The sequence below is a fragment of the Cydia amplana genome, chromosome Z, assembly GCF_948474715.1.
Source record: "Cydia amplana chromosome Z, ilCydAmpl1.1, whole genome shotgun sequence".
Lineage (NCBI taxonomy): Eukaryota > Metazoa > Arthropoda > Insecta > Lepidoptera > Tortricidae > Cydia > Cydia amplana.
In genome coordinates this window covers 11,839,213-11,860,683 of record NC_086096.1, presented here as the reverse complement: position 1 = coordinate 11,860,683, position 21,471 = coordinate 11,839,213, and the positions used below count along the sequence as shown (strand labels likewise).

The 21,471-nt window shown below is 40.1% G+C and overlaps 1 protein-coding gene across 2 annotated transcripts; it reads right to left on the bottom strand.

Moving 5' to 3' along the window:
* Positions 1–6,789: 6,789 nt before the first annotated feature.
* LOC134661317 (uncharacterized) lies at positions 6,790–21,013 on the bottom strand. 2 transcript variants are annotated; one of them, XM_063517319.1, is made up of 11 exons: positions 20,885–21,013; positions 17,443–17,574; positions 16,729–16,902; positions 14,617–15,797; positions 11,719–13,569; positions 11,339–11,510; positions 10,902–10,973; positions 10,610–10,787; positions 9,667–9,904; positions 7,392–8,531; positions 6,790–7,302 (listed from the first exon to the last, which is right to left on the bottom strand). In XM_063517319.1, exons 2-11 carry the CDS (start codon positions 17,556–17,558, stop codon positions 6,857–6,859), a joined length of 5,568 nt encoding a protein of 1,855 aa, XP_063373389.1. In that variant the 5' UTR covers positions 17,559–17,574; positions 20,885–21,013; the 3' UTR covers positions 6,790–6,856. The 2 variants fall into 2 exon arrangements, with proteins under 2 accessions (XP_063373389.1, XP_063373390.1); XM_063517320.1 differs by lacking the exon at positions 16,729–16,902.
* Between the last annotated feature and the right edge of the window lie 458 nt (positions 21,014–21,471).

Here is a 21,471-nt window from a genome sequence, read left to right as displayed (position 1 = left end):
ATATAGGTACGTAATCATTTAAGCAGTAGGTACCTACGGCGGTCGGAGATCAGACAGAACTACCAGCTTCAGCGTCAATTGTATTCGCCTGGGGCGTTTCTGACGTGACCAAAGCATAATAAGATCATCCCGCATAGTGGACACATTTTTTTTAAAACGATGATTTCTTCCAAACATTAATTGTCAATTCATTCATCCCCCATGTAGGTATGTCAAATCGGTATCTTCTAAACTTAAGGTTGGCCTTTGTTGGATACCTAAGTACTGAATGCGTACCTTTACAAAAAACCCGAAAAAGGACTTTCTTTACAAAAAAAACCGTACATGGATAATTTTGCACACACGGTAGGTAGGGAACAGGAACAAGTAGGTCTTTGACAGAATGGCTACTACTACTACTTCACTGGCTCAGTGACCTAAAAAGGATGGCCTCCGACACCAGAGAGCGCCACTTTGCCCTATTCTGCACCACTTCACGTCAGTTGGGTACTTATTCCGAGGGCGGACGCGGAGGTCTTTTAGGGCTTCGTCACTCCAGCGGTATCTGGGACGGCCAGACGGACGTTTTCCACCCGGGTGCCCCACATACGTTCTTTTCAAATAATGATACCTACTTAATAGGTAATAGGTAAGTACAATTTAATCTTCAAGCTTGAAAATAATGTTGCTAAAGAATCTCTCACTCTTTCATGAATGAAACGGGTATTCCAGGCAATTGGAAAACAGTATACTTATATGCATCGTCACCAGGCCAACTGGACGCTCTGCCCTAACGCTTACAAGACTAAAAGAACTCTCAACATACAACGAAACTGTTGATAATGGAAAAGTAGGGGTTGCGTACAATGTTTCAGTCGTAGAATTTATTAGAATTCATCAAATTATTTAACCAATTTGTAAATATATTTCACATCCATTTTAACTACAATAATGTCAACTAACAATACACTCATGTGCCGGGGTACCACTTTCAAATAGGTTTGCAAACTTATTAAGCAATCTAAGCAAGGAAAGAAATTGCCGCTATTCGGACGGACACTAATGTAATCCTACAAAAAGGCCTTTCTGTAAGTAGGTATACGTGGGCATAATTAATTTGACTTAAACGCACAGCTGTCTCCAGCAGTGTACTAAGCTTGGTCTCCAGTCCAGATACCCAACTTACATCACCACACTAATGAGTCCGATCAATCTAAGACATTACCTAATTGTCAACAAATCACTTAATTATGCCACTTATTAAATCACTTTATTATATTATAAAAAGTAGGTTAATATATACCCGGAAGAATATTACTTTCTTCAGAAAACGGAACAAATTGCATCGCAAAACTTATAAGAATCCTGGGCAGATTTAGGTACCTACACTAAAAAAGTATAAAATCGATAAACCCTTCTTAACCCCCGACATTTAAACGCACCATTCCATATATTAATAGGCTACTGTGCTGTATTACAGGCAAAAATTAGTAGATAGGTATTATTACAAGGTAGCAAAGGTTACCTACCAAATTTCATAGCATAAATATAATGTACGTGCCTTTAATTTTATGTATTACATATTATTACCAAAAAACTGTCTTTGACGTCTGTAGGCAGCCATGAATAACGGGTTATTCCCATTGGGTAACCACCAAGTTGTTACCAGAGGTAACAATAGAGAAAAGAATATTATAGTTAGCACTGTTACCACTTGCGACAACTTGGTGGTAACTCGTGGGATTAACACTGAATAACATTATTTAGAGGTTGAAAAATTAGAGGAGGATAATGGAAGGTACTTGTCCTTATTCCTTTAATTTTAGAATCAAATATGAATTACCGAATTAATATTCGACATTGTCGTGGGCTGCTATAAAGAATAATCATGTGGCAATTAAATAGCTACAAAATAACGAGATTGATTGCTATCTTAAATCTAGTAGAAAGAAATGTATACAAATGACACATTCCCTAATTTTATTTCTTACAATTACAACAATGGCTGATGCAGACCAGAAATAAAATACATCGAATACTGTGCATCGCTGAGATCATTCCGAAACTTAACCTAGTTACCATATTTTTTTTAGTAAATTAAAATAAATCAAATACGGATGAGTAAACCGCACGAAACTGTCGTGAAGTTTATCCGTATTTGATGATTATAAGTAATGATCTATTTGTTTCTATTGATTTATCATAAAATATATTTTACGTTTAAATACTATTGCTTAAAATTAGGAATAAATAGTTGTCTTATTTGCACATCACCAAATCCAGGCCATAAAAATATGTAAAGGAAATGCTACATAGTACACAGTGGCAACATGGATGTTCATAGCGGACAATCTAAACATCTCTAAATAAAATACACGTGTACCATGCAATTTTATATAGGCGCTGTAGCATTACACTAAGGTTAATTATATATAGTAAATTATGCTTAAATATAGGTACCTACATGTATACATACAGTGAGATTCTTATAGTGTACAAAATACATATTTTATATTTATTTTGCACTTAAATCATACAAGCGTTGCAATTAGTTAAAACATATGTAGCTAATAATTACATTAAAATATCTTCCTCGATACCTACATGTTATAGACATCTACTCGTAGATACGCGACGTGTCAAGCCAAGTTCAAAAGAAGAGAACTGGCGGCGCAGCGCCCGTGTGTTATATTACACGAACCATTGGAGGACTTATGTTTTTGATGGGATATCGCGTACCTTCACTTTATATTATACATCTGTGTCCTGTATATCCTTTCTCTTATCGATTTTTTAACAGGTTTTACACAATTAACAAGCTATATCATAACTGTCAATGGAATAATTTAAAATATTACAAACAAAGCGAACAGTTAGGATAAAGTTGGGTTAGTTTTATAGTTAAGACATCGGTTCGCCTTATATATTAGTAACTCAACATTTGTCGCGCTGATATATATAAGTAGTCGAACTACTTTCATGTTAACGTTACGTCTTTCCCAGTTGAATACCAGTTACGGAGAAGGAAGAAAGTACATAATGTTAAGATTCAAGCATACCACTTTAATTCTTATTTTCTTATTATACTTAATGCTTCATTTAAGCATAGGAAATTGAAGCCTGCCTGCAGTATATATAGTAGGGTATTATTAACAACAAATTCCCTACATGTATCAATAAATGGGCGTATTTTTTTTGTTGTTCCCTACACTTTTTTTTTAAATTTGGGTTTTTTAATGTTATTATTTCTACTCAGGATCACGAGCTCTTTCTATCCTAATAGGAGAAAAAAAGTGTCTCAAAATTTCCATACATTTTTCGATCTTTCCACTCCGCGACCGCCATACAAAGTCTATGAAAAATGGTGACGTAATGGATATAAAAACCTTAGGACACTTTTTTTCTCCTATTAGGATAGAAAGAGCTCTTGATTCTGAGTATAAATAACATAAAAAATCCCAAATTTGAAAAAAAAGTGTAGGGGACAACAAAAAAAAAACGCCCAAATACTTTATATCATGTCATCCATTGTACCTATTGTAATATAAGATAAAGTAGTTATGATTTTTTCCAGTATGGTCTTTCATACCTTTATTGATTTGTTATTGAAATAAACATTTTGAATGATGTGTTTGTACTTATCATATAAATAATTGATTATATAAATCACGCATGTGTCAATGGCGTTTGAATAACCCGTTGAAAACTTAAATCAGCTCACTTCATGTTTAACTTTAACTGTAGTTTTCTTTTCTTTTTACTTTCTATACTTATAAATACGGCTTGGCCGTTTCGTTGCAGTCACATAAACACTCCCTCGGTGGACTTGTTGTACAAAGTAGTAATACAAATCTTTCAAATTCTGGGTGCCATTACGGAATTGTCCATATGACGGCCAAGCCGTACTGTTTGACCGGATGTTGGCTTTATAGAATTAGAGCTTATAAAGTTAGGACTTACAGAGTAAAAGTCTTGGTACCTAAAGTCTATTTTTTTATTCGGTAGACTGAAATGACAGTTAATAGTATGAAATGACATTTCATGTTCATACAATTAGCTGTCATTTCAGTCTACCGAATAAAAAAATAGACATGGGATCTGATATCTTTTTAGTGTAAAAGCTTTATGCGCCTAGTCTTGGCAACACTTGACATGAAATGTTTTTGGTGGGATACTTATAAATGATGGTAATTATATTATGCCCTTAAAATTGGTATAGTAATTATAAACTAATTCGTAACAACTTCGTAAAACGTATAGCAGCGCCCTCTGTAGAGTTAAAGGCCCCTTTACTCCGTAATAGCAACTAACAATCTGTTTAAAATAAGGACGCTAAGCACGAAGAATTTCGTACATTGACCCGCTATTTCCTATCACTATCGTACGCACGCATATCTATATTGCTGTCCCGCTCGAACATTGGCATTGACGCCGGCATCATCGACGAGATAGCAATATGTATAATTGTGCGCGTGCGATGGATAGGAAATAGTGGGTCAATGTACGAAATTTTTCGTGATTAGCGTCCTTACTTTAGAACAGCGGTCGGCAACCCGCGGCCCGCGAGCCTCCCTGGCTTTGTATGTAATATTGACAAACGACAATGTCTGACAAAATTATTAAAATTGCGGCCCGCGTCAACTTCGTTAACTACTATGTAGATAGATAGATAAATCATTTATTTGACAGCTGCAATGACACACAATATAAATTTACACACAATCATCATAACAGAAGAAAAAAATAAAGAAAATAATTATTACACTAACAAAGAAAATAACATAGAAATGAGTAGGTACAAAAGTAAAATTTAATAAAAGTAGGTAGGTAGGTACAAACTGTGTGCGTTGCAGCAGGACAAAAGGGTCACGGCTCAGTGATACACTTCGCTCTTTCGAGCAAAGCACTGATTTTCTGCCGGGACCCAGGTCACAACAAAGAATATATTTACGAAGAAGTATTTACGTACGTCGGAAACAATCGTACAGTGTAAGTGTGAGTATTTGTGCATGTCGTGTGATAATTTTTGATAAAATACTTAGATAATAGGTAAAAATTGACCCTTGGCTGCTAAAAGGTTGCCGACCGCTGCTTTAGGAGATAAGATAGGTAATTATACTTGGTCAACCAGATCTTGACAGTAGAAAAAGGCGGCAAATTTGAAAAATGTAGGCGCGAAGGGATATCGTCCCATAGAAAATTTGAATTTCGCACCTTTTTTTCTGACAAGATTTGGTTGACCAGCTATAATATCGTTATACTGGTGGTAAAATGTTTATGTGGAGTAATAAATATTCCAAAACAGTTAGGCTATACAATCTATACATATTTATACTTTCATCCGTAATATCTATGTATTGGGGTAGGCATGCAGATTATTTATACAATAGACAATAGGTACATAAACATGAGGTTGTTGGTTTAAAAATTAAGTATTTATTAAATAGGCTAATAAAATATTTACATCAAAGATATTCTCAGCAATCAAGCAACAGAATGGTTAAAAAAATAGTACCTACAAAATACTAAGTACGTACTTCCATTTAGGTTCATATCCCTGTTGGAGCTGGTAATAAGGGTACCTATGAACTGAAAAAATTGGAGTAGGTAAGTAGGTAAAAGTCTCTTTCTTTATTCGGTAGACTAAAATGACATTTTATATTATGAAATATTACTTTATATTCATATTATGAAATGTCATTTTAGTCTACCGAATAAAAAATAGACTTTAGCTAATTTCAATTGAGTTATTAATCTATTTCAACTTGATAAATTTACAATAAATTTCAATGCAAGTGGTTGTTTTTTAACAGAAAAGACAAAGACAACTTTATTACAGTTACCTTGCAAACTAACCTTCATGTAAAATACAATTGCCATATTTTACCCTGCGCCATATACAGGGTGTCCAGTAATTAATGGATAACCTCCTAACCACCGACAGGGCACCTTAGGCTGATCCAGAAAATGCACTTATAGGTCTAATAAAAGTTACGTGGTTTTCGAGATAATCGCACTTTTCTAAATTTTAAGGTATTAAAAAAGACAGAAAAGTTCGATTATCTCGAAAACCACGAAACTTTTACTAGACCTATAAGTGCATTTTCTGGACCAGCCTAAGGTGCCCTGTTGGTGGTTAGATGGTTATCCATTAATTACTGGGCACCCTGTATACATAAATAACAAGAGTAAAATTACCCCTTCATTCATAAAACTAATCAATCTTCCGATATTGTTTCCCCTTACAAACGATTATCAGGGGCGTAATTGTAGACGTCTTTAGAGTACATTTCGATAAAAAGCTAAAATTACCCCAACCCTAAATTTAATATAAGATGAATCCGTTACGCCGATTGAATAAAATGAGAATAGTGTGTGTGTGTGTGTCTGTGTGAGTATGAGAAAGAGAGAGGTGTTCGTAGTAGGTACGTGTTCGTAGATTAACACAACTTTTCTATTAAACGGGCCGTAAATCTCGGACTACATCGACAACACCTTAGCACAGAGCACCTCCGGTGTCCATCACGGGATCAGCTCGATTAGCGGGAGCTGTACCATAAAGTTGCACTGTCACCCAACTTACATATGTATGTGAAGTTTCAGCTCAATCGAATATTGGAAGTGGTTCTAATTTAGCTTGCACGATATGACCCGAACAAACATAATTACACACGAACATTGCAAGTTAAAAGAAAAACTTGTAAAAAAGTGTCATATAAAGGATTGTATTGTTGCAGACTGTTATTATCAAATAGGGACGTATTCTTTCAAATGGATTAAGCGATTTAAGTAATCAAGGAAAATGCCTTTGTTCAACAGGTATTGGTAGCGTGGATAATATTTTTAAATAGACACTAGGTACGATGTTACTTAGCTTTTACTGGTCTACATCGATGTTGGTGGTGATATCGCCGAAGGTGGGCTCGTCCTTGAGGAAGGTCCCCGAGCGCTGCATGGCGGGGATGTCGGCGGCCTGCTCGTGCGGCTCCGGCCGGCTCGCGCGCTTGCCGCCCGCTCGACTGCTCCTACTGTTGGCTTTCGGCTGCTTCTCCTTGGCCGTCTTCGTGACCATCTTGGCCTGGCTAGATTTAGTCGCGTTCATGAGAGAGCCGGGAACTTTCCTGTCAACGGGTGCTCGGCGTTGCGTGTTGCCCGCTGCGACGGTTTTGGTCGGCTGGTTGACTCGCCTCTGGGGCTCCGTGTTGTTGCCAGGCTGCGATTGCTTGCTCGCTTGTTGAGATTTAGTGCTTTGATTAAGATACACGGGTATTTTCGTTTTTATCTTATTGTTCAAAGCGTTTTGAAACTTTGAAGATTGGATCGCTGTAACAATAAAACAAAATAAATAAATTTAGAACTAAGTACAACTTGGTTTGCGGATAAATGTTAATAACTATTTAAGTTATACTCACATTCGACGGAGCCTTTAGTGGTGTATTTTCTTTTAGTGTACGTAGCGTATTTGTTGCTGTTGTGCGACTCGCTGAGGGAGTCGGTGGAGGGCTCGGCGGTGCGCGGGCGCGACGCGCTGGCCAGGCTGTCCTGCGACAGCGCCTGCTCGCGCGACCGCACGCGCGACGCGCGCACCACCCGAGCTTGGATAGGACTGGAGTTCCGAGATGACTCACTCGACGATATCATTTTGTTCACTAGCTTTTTGGTCGCGGGCGATTTCTTTTCGCTCTCTTTGTACATTCGCGGCTCCAAGTATCTCGGCTTTGTATTTTCGAATAATGGAACCGATCGCCCCCCTTTGCCGGCCAGCCGATCCTGCGACTGATTCGTTTTTGCCATATTATATTTGGCCCGTTCCTCCTGCGCTTTCGTCGTCCTGATTTTCGGAGGCGTCATTTTAATAGGCTTCCGGTCGCGCAGGTCACCGTTGCTTTTCAGCGTGTCAACGGAGCCGAGGTGGGCGGAGGGCCGCGGCGCGTACGGCACGAACGACTCGCGCACGTGGTCTATGTCGAGGCTGCGCGTCGCGACCGCAGCGGGGCCCCTGCCGGGGCGGGGGTGGTAGGCGCTGCGGCTCTTGCGGTCGTGCAGCGGCGAGGCGGCCGGGACCACCTGCGGGCCGTACATGATGCAGCCGAGCTCGCGCAGCCGCTTCCTGAGCTCGGGCGGCAGCTCCTTGAAGGCTTGCGTGAGCACGGCGCGGGGAGCGGCGCGCACGAGCGCACCCTCGCACTGCAGTCGCCAGCTGGCGGCGTGCGCGAGCAGCAGGTCGCCGGCGGGCGGCGGCGGGGCATGGCGCGCGCCGTCCGCGATGAGGTCGGGCCGCGAGCGCTGCGCGGCGGCCGCGTCCGCGGGGAGGGCGGACAGGAACGCGTAGGCGCGCGCCGCCTCGTCGGAGGGCGCCCACTCGATGGCGGCGGCGATGCAGTCGTGCAGCGCCTGGCAGGCTGCGGGCGGCGCAGCCGCGGGGGAGGCTACGCGCACGCCGCGCAGCACGGCCACCAATCGCGGGGCTGCGAAGTGCGCCGCCGCGTTCACCAGCCGCCGGCACATGCGCGCCACGCACTCTGCCCAACGACTGTTTTGCAGAGACTCCACTGCAACAATAAAATTATCTTTTCTCAAACATGCAATGAAATGTCGTCGCTCCGGGCGTTATATCAGGCTTCGAAGTATCACGTTTAGGGCGGAGCAACTCCAGAGAACTGTAAAGGAATTTCATACGAAATTGAAGGCCTAGGCCGGGAAGTATTTTTTTTTTTAATTCTAATGTAAACATGGGGTCTGTGTCTATGAACAGGCTAAACCAAGGCTAAACAGCCGAATTATATATTTTTTAAATATTTTTAGTGAATGAATGGTTATCGGACCAAAATATCCGTGTTAACGCCTTTTATACACGAACGTACTGATATTAAGAATACGAATCTGTATGATTCAATGTGTTGATGAATAAATTTAAAATCTTGTCTATACGTAAGTCACCAGAGACTATAGACAATATTTAAAATCCTCTGCATTTATTTTATTTATTGAAATTGAGATTCTTATTATCAGGTTGTGTATAATGGCCTTAATAGGGTCTATTCGAACACTACACACGCAAAATACGGACGACTTCCGTAAAAAAAAAGACATTATGGCAGGATTGGAAGGAAAATTAAAAAAACTTTTGTCGTGTAGCTATTGGTGGTTGATATTTATAATTTGTTTTTTTGAGTGATGATTTTTTTTATTTCATTGCATATGTTTGAGAAAAGCACTATACATGCCTAGCCGTGAAAAGGTCTTGCCGACATCGTATCACTATCCGGCCTCCCTACGGTCGGCCGTCTATAGCTACTCACCCGGCAAGCCCTTCTTTCCCGGCGTCTGCAGTAATGTACTATTAAGTGACTACGTGCGAATAGATATACAATAGGGTCTACTGTCCCTATGTCTGCCACCCATGGATCGAGGTAGTTGAAATTGTAAGAAGTCACCATTTCTGCACAAAAGTACTTTCAACTTTAAGCTAGCCATACCTTTTTCTATGAGGATCACAAAGACTGCTTTGCCTGGTAGAGTTACTAGATGAATTTGCTTAAAAGTGACGTTCAGATAGCAAGGTTACTTACGTATCTATACCAGGATCACCTGGCGGGCCTCCTAAAAAAGCCCGGCGGACCGCAGGTTTAAACAGAACCGCTTCATCTGGCCTGGTCTCGCCTGTGTAACAGTAACATTACTCACCAGTTATAGCACATCCAAACACAGTGTCGACCAGATTTTCGGTGGTGAGGTTAATAATATGCTGCTGGTAGCACTTGTCGAGCAGCTCCTTGGGCAAGGTGGCGAAGGCCTTGGTGGGCCACACCTTGGAGAAGTACTTGGTGATCCACTTGAGGCACTTGCGGTAGAGGTCGTCCAGGCTGTACACCGACGACAGCGGGAAACACTCCAGCACACCGGCGGTGCACACGGCGCATGGCTGCCGAACATTGTTCATTTAATATACATTGCAACGCTGTACTTTAAGTATTGTATTGAGTATACGGGTCGCCACTTTCCCGAATGAAGGTTGAGGGAGGCGATGGCTGAGATACGCGTCGTACTCGTGAACGGGTGCTGTTTGACGGGTCTGTTTAAGCTAACACGAATATATTTAGTAACTTTATTTTTTAATTTAATTGCAGTGAGACGCCTCATTCGGTTCTCGTATGTTTTTTTTTTCTCGTAATGTGTTAATCATACAGGATTCTGACTCTTGGAGACCCTATACATCTCTAAGGATAATTTGATAAACTATGTTATTTTTTAGTTCTGACACTTAGAGACATTTACACCTCTAAATAAGTTTAATTTTTTTTTCCATGTATCTGTTTTGTTTTTATTTTAATATTATTATTATAGTTTTTTTATGTAATTCGACATTAAGAGACCTTATACATCTCTAAGTAATTGTATTACGTTAGTTTGATTTGGTAGTTGTAGTTGTATTTAATAATTGTTGATGTCTTATTATTATTATTTTGCTTGTATGTAAATTCAATGTTGACGTGTAAAAGTGCCCTTGTGGCCTATTTGCTGAATAAATGTTGAAGTTGAAGTTGAAGTATATTTTCGCGTAAAGTATGTTTTCTTTCGGATTCAAGTAGACGAGAAAGCTACACAACACAAACCAGTAAGGACTCACCCTGTGGAAGTGGTGGCAGTACTTGGCCTTGAGCGTGAACATGATGGCCTCCTTGAGCCCCTCGAGCCCGAGCATGTCGGCCAGCGTGGCCAGCTCCACGATGCTGATCGCGTCCGGGATCCGGGACACGCCCGAGTAGATGTGGCACAGCGCGAAGTGCACCACGTTGTATGAGAACCTACACAACGCAAACGTTACTAAACAACTTTTTGGATTATTATCGGAAAACAGAATCGCTTCAGAAAACTCAAAAGTTGTAATTGTCCGATAATATTAATTGAAGACAACTTACGGTGGCAAAACTATCACATTTCCCGCGCTCTCCACCCAGCCGCCGCTCAGTATCCTGGCGAAGTACTGGCACCTAAAATTTCATACTCATGTAATTATTTTTACTGTTCACGGAACACTTATTTTTAGATATCATATTTAATGTGGATCAAATGTCTATAATTATTTAATTATCTAATTGCATTACTTAAGCCGGCTACCCACGCCGGCGACGCATCGTGTCGTGTTGTGATGACAAACAAATGGCAGACACATGTGCACGCAACCAAATTAAATGTATGAAACCGATTGCCGTTCTTATGCGTCACGGCACATTACTTTCATTAGAATTCATTTACTTAGATTGTGCTAAAAATAAAAATTCTGTATGTCAACAATTTACGGACTGTTATTCACGGCAGGTTTAGAGACCTTACATACAATCCTTAGTATCCTTACCTAGACGACAAAATACACTTATGGGCCTTGATTCGTCTACCAGAAACTTCTACGATGACATCAGGGGTAATTTCTTCAAGAAACATTCGCAACAGATCCTGGCCCAGCCGCGACTGGCAGAATCCTATTAGACTTGAAGTCTGGCTGGTTGTTTCCTCTGTTGTGCTGTTTTCTAAAAAAATATAGTTCAAATAAATGAAAAAGTCAGATTGAACAACTAAGATGAGGCGCCTATAGCATACCAAGTGGCCTGGTTAGATGATAAAAACAGGCGAGACTCGACCGATTTGTTTTTAGACAGTTAGCTCGGTAGACTCTAGCTCGACGCCAGGTAAGAAAACAAACGCAAACGCGGTTTGAAGTGCACGATGATAACTCACCTACGACGGAGCGGCAGACGCTGCTCTGCACGCTGCTGAGCTCCGACACGTCGGACGCGGGCTCGTCCGTCTCGCGGCCCGAGGCGCGCCCCCGCCCCTTGCTCGGCAGCGACCCCGGCATGCTCTTACTGAACTCGTTCTTCAAGTGGGGAAACAGCCTGTTCAGACTCAAAGCGTTCTCCGAATGAAATGAACTTATAATATCGATGGGACGGGAAATGCTTTGATTCCCCCAATTGTTATCCGGAATAGACCTAGTCATTCTGACGTTCGAAAATGACTCTTCGTACATCGTTGTGATTATTGTTGCATCACTTTTCGGCGCCGGTTTATCTAAATCGGACAATTTGACAAATAGGTCCCCGGACTGATCGATCCCCGTGGGCTCCTCGTGGATGACCACGTCCAGCTGGAAGGAGCTTTTATCTACACCAGAAACTCGAGATGGTCTTTCTTTTTTAACAGGATCGGATATATTGCTTTTGTTGATTTCTGTAGCACTGGTTTTCGTTTCAGTCGCTGGACAGCGTATTATCTCGGAAATACTGATATTTAAGTCATTACAGAGCGATTCATATTTTTCAAATGTACCGGGGCTGTTGGAATCGTTGTTGTTTGAAGCAGGTGATACAAAATTATCAGTACAGCCCTTGATGGCTTTAGTTGCAACAGATTTAGGCTTTACATCAGATGTCGTATGCTTTTTCGAATTCAAAGAGCAAGAGAGCCTGGCTGGCATCTCCTTCAACGTAGATTTTTCGCCTAGATCGATGTACATTGAAAATATATTCTTCTTTTCACTGGAACTTTCAACTTCGTGGTCATTTTTTGGTGGTAAGGGGTCCGGTAAACTCGACAGGTCTATATAGAATTTATGACTCGATCTTTCACTACTATCAGAATCTAGCGAACTTCGGCTTTTATTTAAGTTGTCATTGATGCTGATACATTCATTTTTTAATGAGTCGCACGTCCTATCGCCGGGTTTTTTTGCAATAAACTGAGAGTTAGATGAGCTTTTCTCGCCATCCGATTTCGGGCTCATTGACATATCAACTACCCACGCAGAAGCGAAGGAGGAGGGCTTTGGGGACTTTCTGTAGTTATCTTCTTCTACTGGCGGTACATACGCCCCAGATACTATGGGAATATTTTCTATCCTCCTTCTAGGCACGGGGCTATCAGAATGACTACTCGATAATGGTAGGTAATCTTCTATAGATGCACCCCCTGAAACTATAGGCGACGATTCGTTGAATTTCTGAAGTTTTTTCATATTTCCTAGGCTTTCATATCCGGAAGTGGAGGAGTCTATTCTGCTTTCTTCCGAGTTGTACTGCTTTGCTGTACAGACATTTAAAGACATAATGGAATTATGTGGAGTACTGGTTACGAAAATGGTACTGGACAGAGACGTATTCTTGTCTTGGGGCTGGTGTGACGTATCCTCGTTGACGGTAGCCGTGATGCTTTCTGTCGCTGGCTGGTCGCGCAAGGCTGGCTCGTCATTTACGCACAGAGAATCCTCAGTTATGGGCGTCATTTCAAATATGGTAGGAGATAAGTCCTTATGTGCCGACTCTGGGTCTTTGTTCCCCGGTTGTTCCAAGGAGTCTTCGTTGTCGTTGCTCTCGGACCAGTCGTTGGGACTCATGTCGTGCTTGGAGTTAGCGCAAGGGACTGGCTGACTAGGCGTTGGCATAATGTTCGAATTTAAAATTGTGGCAGGTTCCGTTGGATGGACTTGTATTTTGATAGTATCATCTTCTTCATCGACCAAGCTTGCAGCATCAATGAAGCAAGAAGTTGACTTAAAAGGAGATTTTTGGACTAAACTGGGGCATAAATCCTCTGAAAAAATAAAGTTCATTAAATAAATTTTCATGTGTATACACAATAGCATAAACCACAAAACCAAAATTTATTTTCATTTTTGATCCTAGCTTTTACTGTAGTTTTGATGAAAGGTTTATTATTATGTTATTGTTTATATATAAAAATGATTTTGTGTCAAGGTTCCCACAAGGTTTTGCATGCAGACTTAATTATAGGAACATCTGAACCAGGGATGTTGCGGATGCAGATTTTTTGACATCCGCGGATGCGGATGCGGATGCGGATATTTAAAGGCTCACATCCGCGGATGCGGATGCGGATGCGGATGTCAAGATTAGGTACTTAGAAAACGTCAAATATTACATTTTTAGTATAAATAATAATAATAATAATTTGAGCCTATATACGTCCCACAGCACAGGCCTCCTCTCATGCGCGAGAGGGCTTGGGCTATAGTCCCCACGCTAGCCCAATGCGGATTGGGGACTTTACATACACCTTTGAATTTCTTCGCAGATGTATGCAGGTTTCCTCACGATGTTTTCCTTCACCGACAAGCTAGTCGTAAATATCAAATGATATTTCGTACATAAGTTCCGAAAAACTCATTGGTACGAGCCAGGATTTGAACCCGCGACCTCCGGATTGAAAGTCGGACGTCATATCCACTCGGCCACCACTGCTTTGCTGCTTATTTTTAGTATATTTTTATTAAAAAAAACGAAACTTTTAGTATTTGAGCAAGAATATAGGTGCGTTATATTTAATAAACAGTAACTTGGCCGACTTTTCTGGATCTAGACGATTTCGTTATAGGTAATGACGAAATTACCCAGCACTTACGCCGCCGCTAAGACGTTCCTGTACCAACTTGTTCGACATCCGCATCCGCATAAGCTCCGCATCGATTTTATGCGGATGCGGATGCAGATGCGGATGTCGAAAATAATGCGGAAGTTCCGCGGTTGCGGATGCGGATGCGGATGTTCGCAACATCCCTGATCTGAACTGTCAAGTTATATAGGTTATACTCGTACTGGCAAATAATTAAACCTGAATTACCTTTCACGTCGTCGTCGAATGTATGCTGGCGTTCCTTTTTTAAGAACCTTTCACAAAGTTCTCTTTCGGCTAATTTCGGTGGAAACACTGACTCCCACGAGCCAGTCTCTGAAGATACCGATGACGACTCCATTATAAATATTTCTTCATTCTGGCGTTGTTTTTCTTCTTTGGATGATTTGCAGCAACCTGCATCTCTGTGTTTGTTCGATTGGTTTATCTTCTGGCCATTGGTCTCCGCGTGAGAGTGCGTGCTCGCGGTTGACGCATTGCTCGCACTCACTGCTTTTACTCTGTGACTCTGCTGATTATCTACGACTGGACTGGACGTGGAGTAATGGGTATCATCTATAGTCAAGTCGTGCAAAGTGCTCTCCGTAAGAGACAAGTCGGTTAACGTGACGTCTTTATGACTGCTAAGGCTCTCCATGAGGCCGGTGTTCTCCAACCCGGAGTCGGATGACGTGAATATGTTGTCCATTTTGGTGATATTGTCCCCAACATTTAACGGCGGGAGGGCGGCCGAAGAGCTGGCGCCGGGCGAGAAGGCGTATGCGGCCGACAAGTAGTCCGAGGAGGAGCTGGGCTCGTCGGTGATGAGGCTGTCGGGCGAGTACGCGGGCTCCGCGCCCTTGTCGCGGCCCGCCGTCGGCCCCGTCTGGCTGCTGAAGCTTACACTAACCGCGCCGTTGCACACTATATCATTACCTCTTATCACTTCAGATCCGACGTTATCTTTACCGTGACATTTAAATAAAATATCACAACTGTTGGAATGTTTGACTATTTTGGAGGTATGACTAGAACTAAGCGATAACGATGTCGGCTTCTTGCTGCACTGCGAAGATTTTGCTCTCTTCGAATTATCAGACTGTGTCTTTATAATAGAATGGAATGCGTTCGATAGTGCATCCTGTTCGATTAGTTCCTTTTCTAATAAGTTACCTTCGATCGGAACCAAAGCGTAATATTCTTTTGTTAGTTCTGTACTTGGACTAGAGCTTATAGTTGCCTGGCCCTTTTCAATATAAGGGCTTAAACACTTGGGGGTTAAGAATACTTCGGCGTCCTCGGAATCTTCTTTATTTTTTGGAACTACTTTTATAACTTTGAATGTTTCGTTCAGGTATGCCAGTATTTCTTTTTCCTGATTTCTGATATTGCATTCAGTGTACACATCGCTGAAAGAAGTAACTTGTTTTTAAATTATATTTTAAATTTAAATCGCAACAACTACATGCCATATGTTATTATGTTATTAAGTTCTTGTGGTTGGAATGAACTCGCAAATATCATACAGATACAAACTTGTTAACAGCCAATACATAATTAGTGACCATTGGTAGATCTTATCTCGTTGCATTTGTTAACTATCAAGACTTTAACATAAAGTGTATTTTTTGTGTTTTTACACCAAGTTTTTTTTTTAAAGGAAAGGATGAATCCATATGTTTGGTTCCAATTTCAGTATATTTAATTTCGTTTCAATCGCTACACAATTAATAGTGATGACAATAATTATTAGAGCTAGTGTCAGACCCGCATATATAAATACTTTTTTGATAGATAATAGTGACTATAATCTATGTGTGATGGTAGTTAAGGGCCCTTGCGGGACTCAATAAGGTGACAGTGATGTGGCTATGATATGGCTAATATACGGCCACTATATCGCTTCTTTGGTGAAAATGGCGAACTGTCAAATATTGCAATTAATGCCGGCTTAGGCTACGTTTCCACCAAAGCTGTGCGACGATGCGTAGCTAGGGATGTTTGTCATGAACCAATAGAAACACTTCATTTAGGGTGAAATCACATCTGTCAGCATCGAGCCGCATTTTATATATGAGAAATCGCTCGTTAGTATGAAGATGCGTACGCATCGGAAAGCTGAAAGCATGCGTACGCATCTTCATACTAACGAGCAATTTCTCATATATAAAATGCGGCTCGATGCTGACAGATGTGATTCCACCCTTACCTATCCTCGCCCAGCGCAGCTCTACCACTCGCGAGCGAGCGAGCGAGCGAAACACTTAGTATTAGCCATTAACCAGCCACGTCGTTCTGTCACTTTCTTGAGTCACAAGGGGGCCAAATTGATTTACTCACCTGACGAAGGAATAAATTTCATCGAAGGTACTGCGCCCAATATTCACATGCAAAATGGTTTGAAGCTTATGGTAAAATTCGTTCGTGCGTGCTTTTAGTATACAAGAGTGAGTAAGGATTTTTAGTTTACCACAGACCACCTCAAGATCGGAATATATAGACTCATCAAATATTCTGCAACAAGGTAGCGGAAAAACGTAAGCAAACACAATTAAGTTAGTGCAATGTAACGTTCTTATTCATATGTGTTATTGAATCATGAATATTTATAACAGCTGTTATCGTCTTAGCAAGTGGGAATTCGGGATTTTTCCTATACCCCGTCCGGAAAATCGTATTTCTAAATTACAAACGTGGTCAAATACCATAAAGCCAAAGTGCGAACCTATTCCTGCTAAACTTTTATTATGAATAAAAATATTGTTAATGTTATTGTTATTATTATAAATTTGGTATAACGATCTATATAACTAGCATGGAAACTGAAGGTAGAACAAACCACCTAATATATTGCGGCACACCTTTGTTACTAAATACTTACAAGAATAAGGATGCGTTGCGATATTATTGGCCACTTTGGCTGCCATCACTTATTTTATATTTGATGCTGACTGTGTCGACATAAGTTAAATGCGCGATCGAAAATGATTTGCACCTGAATCCCAAGCGTTAGACATGAAAGCATGAAGATGTTTGAACATTGTAGCTACATACCTAGCTATGTCTTCCTCCAACTGCCTTTGAAGATGAATCTCCAGCAGCGACGCTTCGTCCGAGGCTGAGGGCTCGGCTGCCGACACCGGCTTAACCCTCGTACGCGTCCCCGGCATCAAGCATCTCTTACACCTGCAACAATGTACGTATGTAAAGCCCCGTCTCCATATCGCGCGGCAAGCCATCGAACATTGGCTCGCGCGGCAGTCGCGCGCAATGGATACCGGGCGCATCGAGTTGGCTCGCGCGGCAGCCAGGTATCCATTGCGCGCGGCTGCCGCGCGAGCCAATGTTCGATGGTTTGCCGCGCGATATGGAGACGGAGCTTAAGTCATGTGTTAGCCCGGCTTATGTAAGTCATAACTTGATAAGTGACGTACTCGTAGTGTCGGTGGTGATACCACCATACCTATCTCAAAAGTAGACAGTCGTGTGGTGGCAGCCACGTAACCTTGTCACCTTTTCCAGTAATTTGGCCCAGGCTTAGGGATAGGACTCTGTTCCACTCCCATTACTTCTTATGGCGTTGGGTTGGGACCTTTGATCAGCGTTACACGTTATACGTGTGTACTGTATAGGTTATATGTATATACTTATGTACTTACGGGTCTAAGACCTGACAGAAGTGACAGGCCGTTAAGATAACATTCGTCTTGGAAGTGAATTGAATATATAACAGTCCTTATTCATTACGCATGTCAAGGCACTGTTATTGAAAAGATTTTTCCACAGGATTTTTCAAACATGAATAAGCATTGTTTTGCTGATAGGTACCCAATAGCTTCGGTGGAATAGTTAAGCCTAGATATATTTATACTGTCATGCCACGGTAGTGTTTCCAGTCATCACAAGGACTTTGTCTTGTCTCTGTTTGCAACGAACCTACGTATCAAGTTGATATCTAATCTTCTTATATCATACCTATCAACAGCAATCGATATCACAATTTTGTGATGCAGTCCTCTTTCTAAAAACAAACCGGACAAGTGCGAGTTGGACTCGCCCACCGAGGGCTCCGTACAAAATTAACTTATTTTTTCTTTTAAATAAGTATTTATAGTTTTTACAAAAAAAAAATTGTACTTGTAGTGTAAGACTATAGGTATTACTTGCCAAAGTTCATGGTTCTAGGTCAACAGGATGTAGGTACCCTATAAATTTTGATTCCCTTGATAGTGTCGAAATATGCTTTTTTGCGCCATTAACGGTCGTATCTTTTTTGTATGTTAACTAAGAAGTTTGATTTTTTTCACAGCTTCAAGGGCCTATAAGCCAAGTTTAATAAAAAGATGTAAAAATAGCAGTTGTTACGAAAAGAGTGAGTGGTCAGTCAGTATCAGTATAAGTACTCAATCAATATATTAATTTGTTATGCTAATCATGCCTCCGTACCGTCGGGCGCGAATGACATCATAAAGTAGAAGCAGCAACATTGATATCACGCCTATTCATGTTACGCACCGCGATCTGCTCACGACTATGTATACCTGTATGCGACTACGGAAGCGTAAATTCACATTGGCAATTTATAAGTCTATAAAATGCAATTAAGTATTTGATTCATTACCATCAACAAAAAGGTTAACCCGACTTTGTCTAAGACCTATCCACAATACCTGTTTGTGTGGTGTATTCTCATTTGTCCCCTGCGTTTTCTATTAGTTCCCAGCGGGGACAAATGGGAATACACCGTATGTGTTATGAATTGTCCACCCAGACACCGTAAATTGCCTACCGCAAATATCGAAAAATCGTTATATGCCTCTCTATCATCTATGCAAGAGTGATGGAGATGCAGATAAGATAGGAGATGGTGGGACAGTGGCCTAGTCAGGTACTGGTCCTCGCTTCACTTAGGTTTTGGTCGTACTAATATAGTTAATTAAGTATTTTCTTGTTACTAACAAACTATGGAAACTTATTCGGCTGAAATAAATGCATTTTTTTTTATAACAATTTTCGATTTTACGATTTAAATATGCTATTTTTTAAGTGGCACACTGGGCTTGATAGAGAAGTCTTCAATTGAACATAGAGTTCTCTAAGAACTTAGTGTCATCCATAAATTTAAAACTCTGAATTATTTAGCAGTGTTTTTTGTTTTTGTAAATGAAGAACCCTTATGTTATGTTTCTGAAAGTATTGTAAATGGGAACAAACAGTCATCCTACAGCAGTCCCAATGTCAGATGTTGATAAATGGTTTGCTTCATTTAGGTAACATTACTTAGACCAAACCAGCATCTGACGAGAGAGATGAGAGAACACAGGTTCAAATGGAAGCGCTCGCACTGCAAGCACTGTCGAGGCAACCAATTTGTCTATCTTGAACATAGTTGTGAAGAACACAACATATTTTCGTGATGCTTGCGCTGGGCTTGATCTCCTGGCCCTAGTTGCTTATGTCTTGGTCACCGAGAGACCGAGTCGCCAGCGACTACTCGACAGTGCACAACGGCTCTAATATAATATAACCCAGTGGTTCTCAATCTTTTTTTTTGACGGAACCCTTTTGGAAAGCGATATACTTGATGGAACCCTACAATACGGTGGCGGCATAGTAAAATTTTTCGAGGCGACTAAAGCATAGTGTTCTAAATTCTTGCGGAACCCCTGCAGGGGTGTCGCGGAACCCTAGGGTTCCGCAGAACACACTTAGAGTATGGCTGATATAACCTATCTATAATAATACAAAATATTTAAAGACTTCTAAAATTATAACCCTTTTGCCACATTTTATGGATGCTACATAACAGAATAGAATATAGGTGCCAATGATCATAAAAGGTTTTTGCAAATCTAAGATAGAACATAAATAGAGTCATTGCGCTAGTTTTAGACCAATTTCTTAAATTAAAATAGTTATAAGTTGGTTGGTTGGTTAAAACTATAAGAAACCATTATATTTATATCTAATTAAGACAAAAGCATTTAATAGGATATGTATACTCAGCAGCTGAACAACATATTATTCTAATACTCGAGCATTGCTTTGTACATCAGACCGGGTGTAATAGTAAAAATGAACAGTCTAATAAGCATTAATAACATTAACAACTAACATGACATCTAGGTGTCCAGTTAGAAAAGTATTGCTCAGCAAAATTAATGTGTGATTAAAATGCGCACACTTACGGTAAGTAAACACACATCAATTGACATTTGAAACAAAATAAAAGTAAAACACTTAAGTGTTATATTCTGTCCCACTATTAAACAAATACTTAACTCTTGCAAGGTTAAATACACACAAGGCAGCGAGCTATTGATTGTTTTTGTCACTGAATGTCATGAAACACTAAAAATATAGCTGTGCTACTTCATTATTTTACAAATTCGCAAAATTATTCTTGCGAGTGTCATTTGTTCTACTTAGTAAGATTTTTTTCATTTATTGATGTACCACATCGCCTCTATGAATTTAAATTGTACATTCTACTTACCGCTAAGATTCCAATAAGTTACAAAATTATTAGTAGAATAAACTTTATTTAATATTCACGCGAAATAATAAACAATCGGCTTTTCAAGACTGCTCGATCGATAATTTTACAATGCTGTCGTGACATTATCAGATAGACTATAGAGTATAGAGTAATTACAAGATAGAGACATCTTCAATACAAAAGTTTCAAACAAAACTTTAGACTTTTTTCGTTCGCTTTTATTAGACGTATTAATTATTTTATTTATTATAAAGATTAAAAGACATGTTTTAATGCATAATAACTAAAATAAGGTTCATATTAACTATTAAGACAAAATCACACTTTTCTTTTTAGATGTTACTTTATTCATATTATGTTTTATTTCATAAAAAATACGATTAAAATACATTACAATAAGATATTATAAATTTATAATACATATTATAGTGTGTCAAAGGAGTCTTATTTAAAACATAGAGAGAGTCATACACTAGTCTATCTTTGTCTTACAATAGTACTAGCGCCCAAAAGAAAAGGATGAGTATAGTTTTTTTTTCCTATTTACTGACAAATTGGTTTGATCATCTATAACAAAAAAGAAA

Coding starts and splice junctions, on each gene's coding strand:
- LOC134661317 (XM_063517319.1), bottom strand. CDS start 17,558: ATGCCGGGGACGCGTACGAGGGTTAAGCCGGTGTCGGCAGCCGAGCCC. Junction 15,798..16,728: donor GAAATTTATTCCTTCGTCAG/GTGAGTAAATCA, acceptor TACTTCTTTCAG/CGATGTGTACACTGAATGCA. Junction 10,974..11,338: donor AAGTGTATTTTGTCGTCTAG/GTAAGGATACTA, acceptor ATGAAATTTTAG/GTGCCAGTACTTCGCCAGGA.